A 19405-nucleotide genomic window follows, 5' to 3' on the forward strand; every position below is an offset into this window, starting at 1 on the left:
CATGAAAAACGTGACATATTGAGGCAGTAACTTCTTACTTAGGAGCAGTTTTATAAACCAGCTGATGTGTGATTACTTCAGGCTCATTTTTTAACGTAAAAAAACATTATATCACACACATGTAAAAGTGTACATATCTGTGAAAAAATATCCACCTCCTTCCTAATGTCTTACTGTATTGAAAATTTGTCTCACTTAAGATTTATTATTAGACAAAATAAATTTTAAAATGTGGTTTTATTAAGGAACAAAGCTCTCCAAGTCTTCGTGACCTTATGTGAAGAAGTCTTTGCTCCCTGAAACCAATAACTGGTTGTTCCGCCTGCAGCAGCAAGTATTAGTGAGCTGGCAGTGAGTCGCTGCTGTGGAGGAAGTTTGGCCCACTCTTCTCCACCCAGGTGTTTTTAACTCCGCTGCATTGGTGGTTTCTCCTGCATGAACTCCCTGTTTCAGGTCCCACCAGTCTGGACTTTGACTCGACCAGTCCAAAACCTTCATTTTGTCCTGTTGAATCCATTCAGAGGTGGACTTACTGCGTGTTCTGTGTCGAAGTCCTGTTGTAGAGCTTGAAGTGATGAATTGATAGTGGAACGTTGTCCTTCAAGGTTTTCTGGTAGAAGTAGAATTCATGGTTCCGTCAATCAAAGCCAGTCGTCCAGGTCCTGAAGCAGCTTCGCAGCCCCAGACCATCACACTACCACCACCATGTCTGGCTGTTGCTGTGTGTTACGGGGTTCTTGGTTGTTAAATAAGATGATAGTGACATCGGTACTGTTGAGGTGGTTTTTTTCCCCCAAGTGCAGCAATATAAACAGTAAATCCCTCGAAATATGTACACTATTTACAATATTTACAATGGTGTTCACTCTCAGTGCTTTTAGTGCCAGTTTGCTCCGATACATCCAACCTCCTCTCCACAAAAGCTCAGAATGAGCTGCTTCTAAACCTGTAGCTCCTTCCTGCTACAGGAAGTTTGCCAATAACCTTCAATAAACATGAATTTCTTAACCATTCATGTGTCTACATAACAATCATTGAGGAATAAATATTCCACACAGAAAACTGGGGGCGGGAAATGCGAATCGAAAAATCGAAAATCGGGATTCTTTTGCTTCACAATTCTAAAATTGATTTTGATGATGGTCTGGCTGAGTTATTTTTTCCTCATTTAAAATGAAGAAAAATGACAAGTGATAAATAGGTTTTTACGTTTTTTTGTTTTTGAATCTACAAAAATCAACAATATAGAAGAATTGTGAGAATCGCAATTTAAATTAAATCGGTACCCAAAAGATTGGAATTGAATCGAATCGGGATGAAAGCATATAGTCACAGCCCTAATATATATATATATATACATATATATATATATATATATATATATATATATATATATATATATATATATATATATATATATATATATATATATATATATATATATATGTGTGTGTGTATATATATATATATATGTGTGTGTGTATATATATATATATATGTGTGTGTATATATATATATATATGTGTGTATATATATATATATGTGTATATATTAAATATAGCATATCATCACAGCCCTACAGAACACACATTGAAACAATTTCCACATCACAGTGATAATCAATATATAATGAAAATATACTCAATAATTTGCTGTAGGGTGGCGTTTCCTGAAGTCCCGTGATGTCACTGGCGCATTGCGCCACACATTTGCATCTTAAGCGCAGCGCCAACGTTGCTTCGGTTTCCCCAAAGCCTCTATCGAACATGGCGACACCCGGTACGTGCACATCCTGTCTTTGTATCAGTAACCTTGTTTCCACCAAGTGGCAACCTGCGGCAGTTAAAAGTGAAGCCTACATGGAAGTGCATAAAACTGCAGTTCCCCTTCATCCACTAGGGGCTGCAAAACAAAGCAAATCCCCATAGACTCCCATGTTAAAAAGACCAACTTCACAGCAGAAATAAACATGTTTACAGCCTGGTTCAAAAATCCATTTTAGGTTTAATAGGTCAGGTTTATCTTGAATTTTTTTTTAAGTCGCCCGTTTAAAAGTCAATTAATCTCAAAGTTCTGCATATTTAGGGGCGTGTCCTTTTGATTGACAGGTACCCAATCTCCCGCTTCAAGTAAGAGGTACGTAGAACAACCGCGGTTTTTAGCTGGTTAACAATGTGACTTAGCTTCGGCTGCTTACCTCCGTTAACTGGTTAGCTCCTGTTATCTCCGGGTTAGCTTTTAGCTACAGGCAGCTTGGATGTCGCTCGATGTCAATCATCCACCATGACGCTCACAGCCCCCTCTCAACTCCACCTCTTTGCCCATATTTGTATTTTCCGGGCGAGACGACACGCATGCCCCTGCCAAGATGGTGATGGTAGGAACCGCCCACCGAGCTTCAGTTTAGCTCTTCAGAAACCTATGGGTGACGTCACGGAGGCTCTTTCCATCTCTTTATATACAGTCTATGGTTTCCACCCTACTACTGGCTGCACCTCACTGCCTCATCACCATCTTCAGCTGGGCCTGCTCATCAGAACTATTTAAGGAGCAGGCTGGCAATTATTCAGGGCAGCTGTGTTGATTCTTCAGTTTGCCTCCCTCTGCCTTGGTTGTCAGCCTGGAAAGTAGTTTCGTGGTGTAGTACGGATTTGTGCTTTGTATCTTTGTGTTTGTGAGCCCAGTAGGGGTGTTTTGTAACTTATCTTAAGTAAATGTGAGATGAGCCTTTGTGTTGTTTTTGATCAGAAGTATTCACATTGAAACTCTCCCATTGATGCCAATTTTTTCCAACTTTCTTCTTAGTGTAGAATCATGAACACTGAGCTTAAACTGGGACCATTGGTTTGGGGCTGCTAGTACTTTTTCACATAAGGTCATGTAGCCACAAAAGTGTTGTTGCCTTAATAATTAAAATCGCCATTAACAAACTGTGTTTTGTATTTACTTCAGGTTATGTTCACTTCATGTTAACATTTGTGTGATGAGCTGACACGTTTAAGGGACAAATCTGCAAAATAGTAAGAAATCAGGAAGTGGGTGACTACTTTTTCACAACACTGTGTAGGGATGCACTGATCCACTTTCTGGGAGTTCTGATACGATACTGACATTTGAAATTTGAATATCTGCCGATACCAGATCTGTTTTTGTGAACATTATTGTGACTATGGTTATTATTGCTGTTATAACTGTGTAAGATTTCATCAGGTTGTAATAAATGACCCATCCTTTCTGAAGTTACCTCACCAATATAAATAAAATAACATTACAGATCTAACTATTTCAACAAGTTTTATTCTGATTTGGCACATTTTACCTAAATACAACTATGAATTTGTCGTTTTGACACAAAGATCTACCTTTTAGTGGAACAAAAAATGTCACATTTTAACATTTAAAGCATTTAAAAAAAAAAAAAAAAAAAAAAAAACATGTCTGAAGCATGTCATCACACACATCTGCGCTAGCTTGACTAGCGTGGTATCGGTACATTTTTATTAATACCAAATACGAGTACACTCGCTTGGTATTGAGCCGATACCAGTATCAGCATCGGTGCATCCCTAACACTATAAATGCTGTAAATGAATAAATTGTTTTTGTACTGGCGCCTGGTTCTGGTAAGGAAACACTGGGTGTTCCCACCCCATCACTCTGAGGTCTGGGCCTCTTTTTGGCACGTCATCCTCTTTAAACGCGTCCTCTTCAGATGTACCTGAAGAAGCTGATGGACATCATCACTTCGGAGAACATTAAGATGCCCTATGAGATGAAGGAGATGGCCCTAGAGGCGCTGGTCCAGCTGTGGAGGATTCCCAGCTTCGTCACAGAGCTCTACATCAACTACGACTCTGACTTCTACTGCTCCAATCTGTTTGAGGACCTCACCAAGCTGCTGTCCAAGGTACCCCAAACTGTCCACTTCATCCTGGGTTTATACAAATAAAAACTGATTGGAAGTGATTAACTCCCCACTTGATGGTGACCCAACTAAAAAGGGGGTTTTTGTGTAAAATAAAATAAAAACAGAATAAAATGCTTTCCACATCTCATCAACACATTTTGTTAGAAGTAGACCATAAACAACATATCAGATATTGCAACCATTTCATGGAAAATGTGAACTGAATAACGTTAAAGATGTTTCAGTAACTTTTTGACCTTAAATCTCCGCGTCACGGACTTGTTTGATGACACAGTGACATCTGTCAGGTGCATTTCTAGACGCGTCCCGAGGCTGAGAAACCGACACTTTTACATTCAACAGTTTTTCAGCACTTTGGGCTCAACTTGATATTTTTCAGTGCTTACAAGTAAAGTTAGCTCGATTTGCCGCTGATAACAAACGGGATGCTGGATCTTCGGTCTGCAGGACACAGCCACAGCATCTTGATTGGTTTTTTTTATGGTATTATGAACTGAAGATGGTGGGATCTTCAAAGTCTTCACAATTTTATATTGAGGAACATTTTTTTATTGTTTTAGATAGACCCAGTTTGACTCAGATTGGTGAAGCTCTGTCTGAGAGACTCTTCCTCTCTGAAATGCTCCTTCATGTTACGGACCTGTTGCCAGTTAACCTGATTAGTTGTCAGATCCTCCTCCAGTTTGGACCAGTTGCTTTTCCACCCTTTGTTGCTCCCGTTCCAACATTTTACAGACCTGTTGCTGCATCAGATTCATCAGCTCATATTTCCCACATAATGGTGAAATGCCCCAGTTTGTTGTTTATCTCCTACTGGGAATAAAACATGGGTCGGTAAAATTCTGTTTTACATTTTACACAGAACTGCAGATGTAGTTCAATTCTTATTTTTGTCTCCGTTTTCATCAGATAGGTAGGTAGGTAGGTAGGTAGGTAAGTAAGTAAATAGGTAGGTAAGTAGATAGATAGATAGATAGATAAGACTTTATTAATCCCTAAAAGGGAAATTCAAATTGTCTGGTGACTCAATAAAACCACTCACTCTTCCACCTTTCATGAGTGCATATTGAAAATAAATAGTTGAACAGACAGGCCTAGGTTAAAATAAAAATAAAATAAATGGATATAAAAATGTAGAAATGGATTTGACATAAAATATCCAACCTAAAAGTGTGCTTTGCCTTTCTTGAAGAATGCGTTCCCAGTGTCAGGGCAGCTCTACACCACCCACCTCCTCTCGCTGGAGGCTCTGCTGACTGTTATCGACAGCATCGAAGGCCATTGCCAGGCCAAGGTACCAAACAGCGGTACCCATCAGGACCAGTCAGACACACTGCTGGCAGAGGGAGAAGGTTCCCTCAGAAATGGACCAGACTCCCCAGCTGGTGTGTAAATCCCTGCCTTTCATCAACTGTTTGACTTGAATAAGGAAGTTTGTGTTTTCCTTTTCCTTTTGCATGAGTAAAAGTCTTTTTGTTATTATTTTCAGATCTTACCAGACTGAGTAACACCAGTAATCTGAGTCCACCACAAGCTGAGAATGCACCAGTTTGCCCGCCTACCAGCGGACATCTCATGGCAGAGAAGATGAGACTGGGTCGTCAGGATCAAGGAGACACTGATCCTGGTGAGGATTTATTTCTCTGAAACCCTACGAAGCATCAGGCTGAAGTTGTTAATAAAGTTGTCCTGCAGCAGAGAGAAGAGCTCCAAAGAAGCCTCAGCGTTTCTCCTCGTACTTGCCGGAGTCGCAGGAGCTGATAGAAATCAGAACAAAGAAGAAGGTGAGGTTGATGCTTATCCGCTGTTGCGTTGCGTTCATGTCCGGTCGGAAAGTCTGCTTTCGCTCAACCTGACGTTCTTGGTTTGCAACCAGCTGCTGATCACAGGCACGGAGCAGTTCAACCAGAAGCCCAAGAAGGGGATCCAGTTCCTGCAGGAGAAAGGGCTCCTCAGTGACCCGCTGGACAACAACCAGGTGGCCCAGTGGCTCAGAGAAAACCCTCGTCTGGACAAGAAGATGATCGGAGAGTACATCAGCGACCGCAAGAACATGGAGCTCCTGGACAGCTTTGTGAAGTAGCATTGACCTCCTCGGCTTATTGTCACACATTGTTGATCATTTAATGCCGTTTTTAACAAACGTCCTTGTTTTTGTGGCAGCACATTCACCTTCCAGGGACTTCGTATTGACGAGGCGCTGCGGCTTTACCTGGAGGCTTTTAGATTACCTGGAGAGGCTCCTGTCATTCAGAGACTCCTAGAAACCTTTACTGACAACTGGCATGTAAGACACCTTTCCTTGCAAGTGATGCGTAGTCGACCAGGTGGCGTCGGATGCGTGGAAGACGTTCAGACTGGAATTAGAGAATAAAAACCTGAAAAGCAAATGTTCCCGTAGGTTTGGGTCCAGCAGCTTTCTGATTTCACTCTTATCTGTTTTGGATTTCAAACCAAAAGGATTTCTTTTGTCAGCTTGTCAACAGTGACGCCGACACTCACAGACCGCTTTATCAGATCAGCCATCGCCAACCAGTCTGACCATTCTGGTCCAGACAGCTGCTGCTCGCTTCTCCAGACCTTCTCCGTAAGCACTAGAGATGGTTGTGTGTGAAAGTCCCAGTAAATACCAACATGCCACTTTCAGTCACTTAAATCCCCTTTCTTCCTCGTTCTGATGCTCAGTTATAACTTCAGCAAGTTGCCTTCACCATGTCGACATGAGTTCATGTGTAGACTTGCTTGATTGGCTGAGTAGATATTTGTTAACAGGTGGTGCTAATAAAGTAGATGACAGGGGGATAAAGAGGTGAAGGTTTGAATCTCAGACCTTGTACATATGTAGACAGGTTTTTGTAAAACCGAATATCTTCCACCCCTCCGGCCAGGGGAAAAAAAAAAAAAGTCCAAACCACCTTGTTTTTCAAAAACAAATCCATCCACACATATCTGCATAGCCGCTTTGTTAAGCACATTCATAAACATATCAAACCTTTAGGTGGCGGTAGCGCTCCAAATCCTTTTCAGTCAGAATAACCGGTCTCACGACGTCACTTCCACAAAACATGCCTCCAACATGATCTGGTTAGGAGGTGGAAAATAAGTAAGGGGTAATGCCCGACGAGGTAACTGTCCGACGCGAAGTTCACGCCCCTGCTAAGTCCATTAATTTCTGATAATGGACACTTCGTCGGGCATTATCCCCCTCATACCATGGTTACTCACAAAGGAAATAATATAAGATCAATTACTAATGCTGTTTTTGGTGTTGAAATAATGTTTTTCACAAGAAAGGGCAGAGCGGACTATTAAATGTCTTTTGTTGTGGCGTTTCCAAGGTAACCGGCTTTGAGAGCACCTGCAACGTGTTCGGCAGCAGATACTATTGCAACAAATACCCGATGATGTGCCCAAGTTGAGGCGCCTCAGTCTGCACGCTGTGTATGAACGTCAGTGTGTGTGTGTGTGTGTGTGTGTGTGTGTGTGTGTGTGTGTGTGTGTGTGTGTGTGTGTGTGTGTGTGTCAAGTGATCGAGTCTGAAAGATAACAGTGTTGGAACGGAAGTGCCGCCCCCCTCCTTTTAATGGATTCCAGTGAAAATATGATAATTTTCTACCTGAAATGCATATTTCTTCACAATATGAAGGAAATCCGGGAGGATGTTTATCATGTTTATGTGATGTATGACGTTGTCAGTCCAGATATTCTTTCTGCCCGTTTGTCGCTAACATTTCTTTTGCCACGGTTACCAACTACTGTTTGAGCCAGCGCACTGATTTAGAATTATTGGGCTATTTGACGGAACTTTTTTTAACTGGTGCCCAGTATTACTTTTTAAACGACAACCTGCAGCCAATCGGAATCGAGTATTCACCCAGACCATGTTATAACTGTCCTTAATCTCGTCCTTTTCCGTTGGTCGTCTGTGTGGAGCGGTACTGATGGCAGTGTGAAAACACACACAAAGCGCCTGGACAACGGATAACGCCAAAACAGTTTTAGGGACGTCCATGCTGTTGAAGACAAAGGTCACTCATGTGTCGTCATGATGTTTTCTGTCGCAGGTGGTGACGTTACAAACCTAAAACTCTGGTTATACATGTCCACATGCAGACGGAGTATTCACACGTCGTCACTTTGGTCGGAGAACCGTTAAAGAACCATTTTTGGTCGCGTAAATCTGTGTTTTGGTGTGGATGACAGGCCGAATCAGAGAAAAATATCTTTGTTTTGTGAGATACCTGCTCTGTGTGGACAAGGCCTGAGTGGTATATCAAGCCACAAATTTCTTGACAAACTGAAGTTCACATGAAATCCCGTAGTTTCCGGTTTCAAGTGTAAGATGTGAAGTAATTACTAATTTCTAACATTTCCGATCATTTACACATACAACTGAAAACTTTGCTTCTGTGATCTGAGATGTCTGCAGAGACCACATCTCAGCAGATCAGACATGTTTCAGGACCATGCAGAAAAAACAGGCTCATCTTTGTTCTCCAACAGCCCATTAGCAGCTGAAACAGTCTGTTTCTTTCCACACACCTCCTCTCTTTCCATTTCCACTCAGTCAAGCCAACCTGGTCACGGACTGTCCTGGCCGTTACCAGGTATGGATCCCACTCTGATCCTGATTATCTTCAGGTGACGGTGACAGCATTAACACAAACTCACAGATACGCACGCCGAGGGTCAAACGACTCCACGCAGGCAAACCTTTCACTTCTCAAAATAGCTAGATGAGTCATGTGACCTGGAAACTATTCGTAGTAATGTCCTTTTCATTCGCCGACAACACACACACACACACACACACACACACACAAACAGATAGTGTCTTTCAAAGAGTAGGTGATTAATTTTAGGCAGTGACTCTGTAAATGAGTTTTCCACTAGGAGGGGAGGGGTTGGGGGGGGGGGGGGGGGGGGGGGGGGGGGGTCTAACCCCCAGATAAGACCACCTGTCAGAGGAAAAACTTGAATCAGTGAATTCACAGTGAAATCATACAAATGCAGAAAATCCACAACAGAAGAAGGAAAACGCAGACGGTAAAATGTTTTATCTGAACTGAACTGTAAGGAACTGCAGCGCCGTCAACACGTGACGTTGTGGGCCGAAAGTAGTGAACACCTGCATGACAGCAGCATCTTACCAGAAACATCACCTGCTATGCTGGTAACACCCGAGTACTTCAGGAAGAAAGTCACCACACCATGTCATCCAAAGCCCCACCGAAGTTAGCGCTGTTGACCTCCGTTTGCAACTAAAAGCTCTGCATTACTTCAGGATTTACTTGTCTGAGAGCACCACTGGTTTAGTGTATGTCTCTGACAATGGGATGACGTTTTACATGTGTGTTTGCAGAAAGTAAACGGCTCTCCGTTCATGACCAACGACGCCGGTTTCGCCCTGGCCTACGCCGTCATCATGCTGAATACCGACCAACACAACCACAACGTCCGCAAGCAGAACATCCCCATGACTGTGGAGGTAAGTCGGCTGGCTCATGTGCACGTGGCCTAGAGGTTTGCTGGTCCAATGCCACTCTGGCTGATAACAGGAGGAACATCATCACTATCGTTGCTGCTGCTGGTTTAGTGTGTTTAATAACTAATGAGGAGCTGTTTAATGCTGATATGTGTAATAAAGGAGGGAGATTAAACCTGCTGTCAGACTGCTGGATGTGATCAGACTAACCCCGATGTTTAAGGAAAGGTTGTCCAACATGACCATGACGTTGCTCCTGAGAAACATTTGAACCTAATTTATAAGCAACGAGCAGAGAATGAGCTGCACATTAACCCTTTTAATGCACAAATTAATTTAAAAAAAAAAAACAATGCAACATTTTTTTAAATACAGTATTTTACCTCTACAGACATGTGCATTATTAATTTTTAGAATTTATCATGATTTATCATTTATTTTAATGTATTCTATAAAATATCTATAAATAACATATAATCATAATTATATCTAATCATAATTATGTAAATCTTCTATAAAATATCGATGTATCATTGTCTTCTCCTATTTATCACAAAGGCAAACTGGTGTAATTACATTATGTTCAGTTATATCATATATTTATTTATTCTCCAGTGGGTAGAAACGCATCGGATGAATCACCAACATCCGCTGAAGTGGTTTATTCACAAAAAATACCGTCTTCACTCATGAATATGCAAGAAAAAAGCTTGTAAATAGGTGTCCTCTATATGGTCACTGTGCATGAAGGGGTTAAAGGCCAAATATAAAAGGAAGCCAAACTGTGAGGATGGAGGGATGGGGGTCTTTACAGTGACACCAACCCCCCCCCCCCCCCCCAATCCTGGAGGACTTTCAGAAAACACTTTTTATTCACAGATCTAAGTGAAAAATCAGACCATGAATCCTGGTCAGTGATGAAAATGTAAGAAACGAAAAATAAGTGACTATTTTTCCATCTGGGAGAGGTCACATGACCCAGACGTTCTCTCTGCTCCGGCCTGCACAAGTGTCATGGCAGATCCTTAATATGTCCTGACTGAGTTTCAACATTTATACCCATCCATTTTCTTCACCGCTTGCTGCACAGGGACACAGAGAGACCAACAAGCATTCAGACCAAGGACAATGTAGAGAATCTAACATGCATGTATGTACAGGGAGAATGTATATACTCCTGAAGAGAACGTATGTACTCACGGAGAAAACATAGGTACTCATGGAGAAAATGCATGTACTCACGGAGAAAATGTATGTACTCGCGGAGAAAATTTATGTACTTAGGGAGAGAATGTATGTGCTCACGGAGAAAATGTATGTACTCACGGAGAGAATGTATGTACTCATGGAGGGAACATATATACTCCCGGAGAGAATGTATGTACTCACGGAGAGAACGAATGTACTCACAGAGAAAAAGTATATACTGACGGAGAGAACATGTGTACTCACGGTTTGAATGTATGTACTAACAGAGGGAACTTATGTACTCACGTAAAGAACGTATGTACTCACAGATAAAAAGTATGTACTCGCGGATAAAATTTATGTACTTATGGAGAGAATGTATGTACTCATGGAAAGAACATATATACTCCCTGAGAGAATGTATGTACTCCCGGAGAAAATGAATGTACTCACAGAGAGAACATATATACTCACAGAGAAAAAATAGGTACTCACGGAAAAATGTATGTACTCACAGAGAAAATGTATGTACTCACGGAGAGAACGTATGTACTCATGGAGAAAAAGTATGTACTCACGGAGAAAATTTATGTACTCGTGGAGAAAATTTATGTACTTAGGGAGAGCGTGTAAGTACTCATGGAGAGAACATATATACTCACGGAGAAAACGTATATACTGACAGAGAACGTATATACTGACTGAGAGAACATGTGTACGCACGGTTTGAATGTATGTACTCACAGAGAGAACTTATGTACTCACGTAGAGAGCGTATGTACTCACGTAGAGAACATATGTACTGATGGAGAGAATGTATGTACTCACGGAGAAAATGTATGTACTGACAGAGAGAACGTATATACTGACGGAGAGAGCATGTGTACTCACGGTTTGAATGTATGTACACACGGAGAGAACTTATGTACTTGCGTAGAGAACGTATGTACTCACGGAGAGAATGTATTCACTGACGGAGAGAATGTATGTACTCACAGAGAGAATCCACTTCTTTTTCAGTCAGCATAGAGTATACCCACTTTGAAACTTCGAGCTCCCAGTGATGCTGCTTTTATCATTAAAAATGTCCCTTCACGTCTACCTCCATCACCCAGCAGATCAGCTAAGGTTACCAGTATGCTACACTGGTGCAGTTAGCCATCAGCTGCATTAACTTTAGTCTGAACATAGACATAATGAAGATATATGTACATATGTCTATGAACCAGCTCTATATTCCAGTATGGGTTTAGTCATTTCATAGCTCTTCCTCGCTGAAACAGTAGAGTTTAAATAAACTGATGGATTTTTGGAGTGAACTAAATAGTTTTTAATGAACCAATGTTTTTCTGGGCAACTTGTTTTTTGTTGTTGTTTTTTTAGTTTAGAGTATATCCATTTCTCGAGGGACCAGTACACCACTGAATATATGGAGAAGCAGAGCACAGTTCCCTGATAATGCGTTCACTGTCCAGGTGAAGGGATGGGTAGAAGCGTGGTGATCGCTGGTAACCAGTATGTGAAACACCTTGTCAGTGCTTAATCAGATTTAATGTTTATGTAGTTTGCTTTTATGTGATGAAGCCTGATTTCTTCTGAGTTTATGTCCAGGAGCTTTCCCAGAACGCCATCCTTCATCCTTTTACTGGTAAAAGTTGTTAAAACTTTCCGGAAACCCTGCAGAGATGAAACATTTTCTCACTTTATCTGAACATGTTTGCAGATGGATGTTGAGGGGGGGGAAAAGCTCCTCTGTGTTTGGATCTATTTTTTCTTTCACTGGGACGTTCCACCATTTGTGTCTGCTGGTGTGAAATTCCTCCCAGTGTGAGAGCATTTGCACTGGTGCAGCTTGGCAGCTCAGAAAGCCGGAGCCAACAGCTGTAGCCAGTGGTGGTCCATCTCAGAGGTGAACTCATCCTGATTGGGGGCTGTTGGGGGGGGGGGTTACGCTCTGTCTCTGGCTTTATCTGCTGTCTCTGTTTTCTCACTGTTTGATTGACAGCGGCTGAAGACTAAACAGAGCCTCTGGGGAAACTGGTAACCAGTTTGTGGGTGGGCAAAGCAGCAGCTTTCTCTTTCTTTCTCTGTTTCTTCTGCGGGTTGATCTGTGTTGGGCCACAATGCAGCTGGTGTTGTATTTTTAATGCCCCCCCCCCCCCCCCCCCCCCCCCCGTCCGCCCGCCGAAGGCTCGTTGACCTCCAGGCTCAGACAACAGCCAGAAGCTTCCACACAATAGATGTTGGAGAGCCAGTAAAAGTGGCGCCTAGCACTTCACTTACTTAGCAGCTTGCAATGCGCAGCATTTGTTGGTAGCGGGTTATTTTTGCAGCTCTGCCCAGCATGGCTGCGTATAAATCAGGTCCCGCTCCCGACGATGACGTGACGCGTTTCCAGCGAGGTAAAGCGAAGGTCAGCGGAGGGATGTTAATTTTGTCCATAAAACACGGCGTGTGGATGCCAGCAGCTGCTTCTGAAATAATAAGTGATGATGTGTTTGAGAAGACGTGCCCCTCATATGAGCATTACAAATAAAAGGCCAGATCCTCAGCAGCCTCCTGCTCTCTCAGCCTCTGCGTCTGCGGGTGTTTATTTCTCTGCGTCCCTGCAGAGAAGCTCCTATTTCCCCTCTTCATACCTGCTAGCAGGACAAACCCTCCGAGTCAAGGCAGAAAAATGAGCCTTGAGGCTGTCAGTCATCGCTGCATGCTGGTGTTTATTTACAGGAGGTTCTTGGCTCTAACCCCTGTGTTCCTAACCATGCATCTAAAGCGTATTAAGTGACACATAACAAGTGTATTTTCACCCACCGCTCTTTTAATTATTGGTTTGATGCTCAGTTAAGAAAACACAGAGTGTTTAATGCTTTAAGCTGCTGTGCTGGAGATGCATTGACTGATGTGTTGATGGTTGGAAATGAGTCGGGTTTTTTTTATGTGAGATTCAATGTTTGCATGACTTTCTTGCTTTTGTTTCTCTTCACAGCAATTTAAGAAAAATCTGAAGGGCGTGAACGGAAACAAAGACTTTGACCAGGACATGTTGGAGGACATCTACAATGCTATCAAGTAAGCAAACATTCCAACCCGTTCATGCATAAATGAATAAAAAACAATGCAACATCTTTTTAACTACACTATTTTACCCTCTACAGATATATGCAACTATACTTTTTTTTATCAGGGACATTGAGAATTTATCATGATTTATGACTTATTTTAATGTAGTATTCATGAAATAATACATAATCCTAATTATATGGTGTAAAGCTTCTATAAAATATTGATGTAACTTTTTCTTTTTCTATTTATTGCAAAGGCAAACTTACATAATTACATTTTGTTCAATTATATCATATATTTATTTAATTTTCCAGTGAGTGGAAACATATTGGATGACTCACTAACATCCACTCACCACCATCCTCATTCATGAATATGCAAGAAAAAAGCTTGTAAATAAGTGTCCATTATAGGACCACTGTGCATGAAAGGGTTAATGTGTAAAAGATGACTGTAAACAGTCAAACTGGGATGTTATAGTTTCTCTAAGTTCAGTTAACTGTCCAATATAAATAATAGTGGTTTATTTACAAAAATATCATCCTCATTTATGAATGAATGAGGATGATATTTACATATATATATATATATATATATATATATATATATATATATATATATATATGTGTGTGTGTAAATAAATATACATACATATAAATATAAATATATATAATAATAATAATAATAAGAATAAGAATAATAAATATGTCCAAATAAAGTTTAGATCTAATACCAGTAAGTTTGTTTTTTTTTTTCTTATTTTTTATTGAGTTTTCCAGTTTTAACACCATATACAGAACCACAACATGGACAAACAAAAAAAGAAATAATAATAATTTTGTCTTCAAAGTGGAAATAATATCTGTTGCAATGTATATTGTTCACATGTACATTTCCTCTCAAAAGTGCTCAGCATTAAAGGCACATAAAAAAGTTTTTAAAAATTACGAATACAGCTATGGAGCACTTGCTATCCAGTTTATATAAAAATCAACCTCAGTGGACCACAAGAGAAGGAAAATAAAGGAGAAAAGAAAAAGGGGTCCATTACAGGTTCAGATACAGCAATATTGGTTTCCATATTTTATCAAACTTTTGTGGGGTACCTTGTATATCATATCTCAGCCTTTCTAAATGCAACACTCCCACCAACTCTCCGAGCCAAACCTCAAAGCGAAGTCAGATGGACCATTTGGCAATCACTGCGCCGCATGCAGTCATTAAAGTTGCGTTGTGACCCAGCCGTTGCATATTGTTGGAAAAACCACTAAGTTCTCAACACTAATATTAATAACAATGACCACCTAGATGTAATCAAGCGGATGATTTCGAGTCTATAATAAGCAGATTTATTCATCTGTAGACACATTTTCCTGTCTGATGGGAAAGCCGTGTTCCAAGATGTGGGTGTCAGGATTCACGGAGCTCAAACTGTGAGTCTTCTGGGAACAGAGACATGAGAGAGTTCAGTCTTCAACCTCAGTCAGGATCTGTGAGGATGTGCTGCAGGAATACAAAATGTTGATGAAAAACTGCTGAAACTTACACAATGTAAAACTGACAATACAGTATGATGATGAACGCAAGCTGCCGTTACGATACAAAGCTAAATGGATGTATTGTGTAGAAAAAAATCACAGTCTGTCAGATCCTAGGCATGTTACTTGTGGACTGCCAAGGCTCAATCATTGGTCCAAAACTATTTATACTCTATATTTACTGTATATGCAATGTTTCTGAAGTATTAAAATGTATTATCTTTGCGGATTATACCAATTTTTACTGTACAGGAAAAAATTTAAACAAACTTCACAAAATTGAAAAAGAATTAGAAGCTTTTAAATGTTGGTTTGACATCAACAAACCATTCCTCAATATGGTCAAACTAGATTTATGATATTTGGAAATAGAAAAGAAAGCAACAAAAAGTTAAAAATTACTGACATTGAAATAGAAGAAGCCTAGGAAACCAAATTTCTCAGGGTAATGACTGATTATCAGTTAAATTGGAAAAAGCATGTGGAATATGTTAAAGGTAAAATTTCAGTCTTGTATAGAGCAAAAGAAGAGCTCAATGATGGTCTGCGTTTAATCTATTGTTCACTTGTACTTCCCTATTTAACATATTTTATCTATTTTATAGAATTATTGGGATCAACTTATAAAACTACAATAGAAACAATAAGAAACGGGCAATAAGAACAATTAATGCGGGTTATTATGCACACACAAACAAAGTTTTTGTAAAATTTCATAACTTGAAATTACATTATTTATACTATTATCAAACTTTGCAATTTAAGTTTAAAGGTAAAACAAGAGCCATTCATAATTGCATCTAAAAGTTCCTTTCAATTCCTAAAAGCAAATATTATTTTCATGACCAAAGTAAATTTACTTTACCAAGAACTAAGAAAAATATTCAAACTAGAAGCATCTGATTTGCAGGAGTCCAAGTTTGGAAAAAGTCTAACTCATTAAATTAATTAAATCATGCAGTTCTTTCATGTTTTATTTTTTAGAAGTATTGCATAAGTCCTTGAGTGATTAAATATGGCTACAAATGAAACTTTAATTGTAAATGGAAGTTGTTACAGCATTTTCTTTTACTTGTTAAACTCCTCTGTTTAATTACTTGTAATGTTAAAACGTTCTATGTCATATAGGCGGGCGATAATAAGCTTCGTTCATTTTGTTCATGTGTACATGTAATATATGACTGAAATAAACTAAACTAAAAATGACAAAACTGTTCTATGTTGAGCAATTAGATCTTATAAACCAAAATGTTTCATGTAGAGGTGTTTGATATCATTGGCATACCGATATTATCGGCCAATATTGACATTAAAAGGTAATATCAGAAGTTATCGGTATCAGTTTTTACTATTTTATGAACACATTTACGCAGTATCCACATATTGTATATCAAACTCTTCAGCTACATCTCTCAGAATGACGACATATCGGAGATGTCATGTGTGGTTTTCCAGGTTTGGCACAACTCACTCCAAAAATATCAGTATGGTTGATATCGTAATGGGAAGTCATGTGACCATGAAGTCAGGCAGCTCGTTCCTGGTGTGGAAAACCAGGAAATTCCTGACGGATGACCAAGCCAAGCCCACCAGCGTTAAGATGTTTGGTTTTTTCTGTGTAGGAACGAGGAGATCGTGATGCCGGATGAGCAGACGGGTCTAGTGAAGGAGAATTATGTGTGGAGTGTGTTGCTGCACCGCGGTGCCACGCCTGAGGGGGTCTTCCTCCACGTTCCGCCCGGCAGCTACGACCATGACCTGTTCACCATGACCTGGGGTCCCACCATTGCTGCTCTGTCCTACGTCTTTGACAAGAGCCTTGATGACGGCATCATCCAGAAGGCCATCACTGGCTTCAGGTAAACACAAGTTTCAAATCACAACCTTCACCATCTGACAGGAGGAGAAGGATCCTGCGGCGATTTGTGTCGGGTTCAGGATCCATCCGTTGATACGAGACGAAGCTGATTTATCACGTTAACCCATTAGGGCCCAACCCATACGATAAGTGGAGTTTTTTCAATATGAAGTCTTTATGTGTCCCTTTAACGAAATGTAAAGTTAAAACTTTTCTCACCACATGATATGTCATCATTTTAAATGTTTTATTTTCTGCTTTCTGGTGTCCATCAAGACAAAAACCACTTTGTGTTCCACATGGAACTGTTTCCATGTGGAAACTGTTTGTATCTTATACGTCATGTTGGGTTCTGATGGGCCAATCAGATCAGCTGATAAAAATCTCCTGTCTTCCTGATTAATTTATACGTTTTACTTTCTAAAAGAAGGAAGATGGAAAATATTCATGAACATCTGATGGACGTTACTGGATCCATGAGTGACGGCAAGTTGACAGAGAGCTCATCCATTTACCATCACTTCATTCAAACCTTGAATTATTAAACTTTATTTGTAAACCACATAGGGGACACCCAAAATGCTTTCTGGATTAAACAGATTTAAACAAATAAAACGGTTAAATCAATAAAGCAGGTAGAAACAATAGACTTGCAAGCAGCTCATTTCAACCCTGTTTTACAGTCCTGCATTATTTTACATACACTCTTAGTGTCATTAATGATAAAACATGCCTTTAGCGTTTAAAATAGCAGTGATGTCATAAATAATTAAATATTAGTTAAAAATGTAGCAACCTTGTTACATTACTCTTCATTTCAATAATAAAATAAAAGAACATTAATATATTTACTAGTGGTGTGGATGCAGATTGGCAATAAAAACTGGATATTCTTGGCCTAAATGGTCTTTCATCATGTGCAAAATAACGCAATATTTATTTATTATAATTATCTTGTCAACTGAGTCTGTTTTCACTCTTTTATCTTGTCATTTCCTGCCATATTACCGTACGATTTACACCAAAAGCAGTAGTCCAACATTTTATCTATTAGGGGGGAATCGAATTGAAATATCAAATATCGGGATTTTTTTTATTCTCAATTTTAAAAATTTTTGGTTAAAAAATTGATTTTTACTTCAAATAAATAAAAATAATCCACTGTAAAAGTTTTGTCATTTTTATTGATCTTTTTACTCGTCTTCTTGGGCATCATAGCAGCAGAATGATGGTCTGGCTACTGGGTTGTTTTTTTCCTCGTTAAAATCAAGAAAAATGACGAGCAAAAAGAGTTTTATACGTTTTTTGTTTGTTTTTTTAAATCTACAAAAATAAGCAATATCAAAGAATTTGAGAATCGCAATTTAAATCAAATTGGCACCCAAAAAATTGGAAGTTAATGGACTCTGGACAAAAGCATATCGACACATCCCTACGATACATGTTCAACAGGAAACTAGATTCAGTGAGGAGATGGAAATTCCTCAAACGGATCATTATTCTCTGTCAGCAGATCGTTGGTCTAAAACAGGTTTTCAGATAAAGGATCATGAGCTTCATGACGGCTCATTTAAAAGCTAATTCGGGTTAGATCCACTGCGGATGCTGTGGCCCAGCATGCGAGGGGGAAAACCAGTTTGCTGACTGGACGACAAACCTTCAGGGACATTAACCAGCAGCAGACCTGATGGGGAATCAGAGAGCACACGCGTGCAGTCCACCATGTTCAGATTTATTTCATCTTCATCCCTGAGACAAGTTTCAGCCGACAGAATCCGATGTCTTCCCAGGACCCTCTTCAAGCCAAACATTTAGACAAGCAGCTGAACTTCCAGCCTTTTAAATGATCATCCGTCTGTTTCTTTACAGAAAATGTGCCATGATAGCAGCTCACTACGGCTTCAGTGATGTTTTTGACAACTTGATCATCTCCCTCTGCAAGTTCACAACCCTGAGCAGCGAGGTGAGTCCGTCAGAGGAGAAACCCCTCCCACTGATGCTGAAATCTGCTGTTTCTCATTCAGTACAATGTGACTGATAGAAGCGTGGAGAGTGAGGCAAGCAGCTGCTGGAGGAACAGATAGGTGCAAGTCCAGATAAGTGTGTGAGTGTGAGGACGTCTTCTCTCCCGGCAGTCTGTGGAAAACCTTCCGACGGTGTTCGGCAGCAACAATAAGGCTCAGACGGCAGCGAAGACCGTGTTTGACCTGGCCCATCGGCATGGCAACATCCTGCGGGAGGGCTGGAAGAACATCATGGAGTCCATGCTGCAGCTGTTCAGAGCCGAGCTGCTGCCCAAAGCCATGGTGGAGGTCGGGACTCGTCACACTCTTTCCATCCTGCAT

At 40.3% G+C, this 19405-nt stretch overlaps 1 protein-coding gene across 3 annotated transcripts in view; it reads left to right on the forward strand.

Moving 5' to 3' along the window:
* The window catches only part of gbf1 (golgi brefeldin A resistant guanine nucleotide exchange factor 1), a 104653-nt gene that overhangs the window by 68620 nt on the left and 16628 nt on the right, over window positions 1-19405 (forward strand). For 2 of the 3 annotated variants that reach the window (XM_079248923.1, XM_079248925.1), the window contains exons 14-24: window positions 3713-3907; window positions 5121-5313; window positions 5418-5555; window positions 5624-5712; window positions 5805-6007; window positions 6092-6215; window positions 9291-9416; window positions 13588-13670; window positions 16825-17061; window positions 18930-19023; window positions 19196-19372. In XM_079248923.1, the coding sequence (XP_079105049.1) occupies window positions 3713-3907; window positions 5121-5313; window positions 5418-5555; window positions 5624-5712; window positions 5805-6007; window positions 6092-6215; window positions 9291-9416; window positions 13588-13670; window positions 16825-17061; window positions 18930-19023; window positions 19196-19372 (1659 nt within the window). The remainder of the gene's footprint in view (window positions 1-3712; window positions 3908-5120; window positions 5314-5417; window positions 5556-5623; window positions 5713-5804; window positions 6008-6091; window positions 6216-9290; window positions 9417-13587; window positions 13671-16824; window positions 17062-18929; window positions 19024-19195; window positions 19373-19405) is intronic. The other variant, XM_079248924.1, reaches the window with a different exon arrangement.

Source organism: Telmatherina bonti (genome assembly GCF_933228915.1).
Source record: "Telmatherina bonti genome assembly, chromosome: 11".
NCBI classification, from domain to species: domain Eukaryota; kingdom Metazoa; phylum Chordata; class Actinopteri; order Atheriniformes; family Telmatherinidae; genus Telmatherina; species Telmatherina bonti.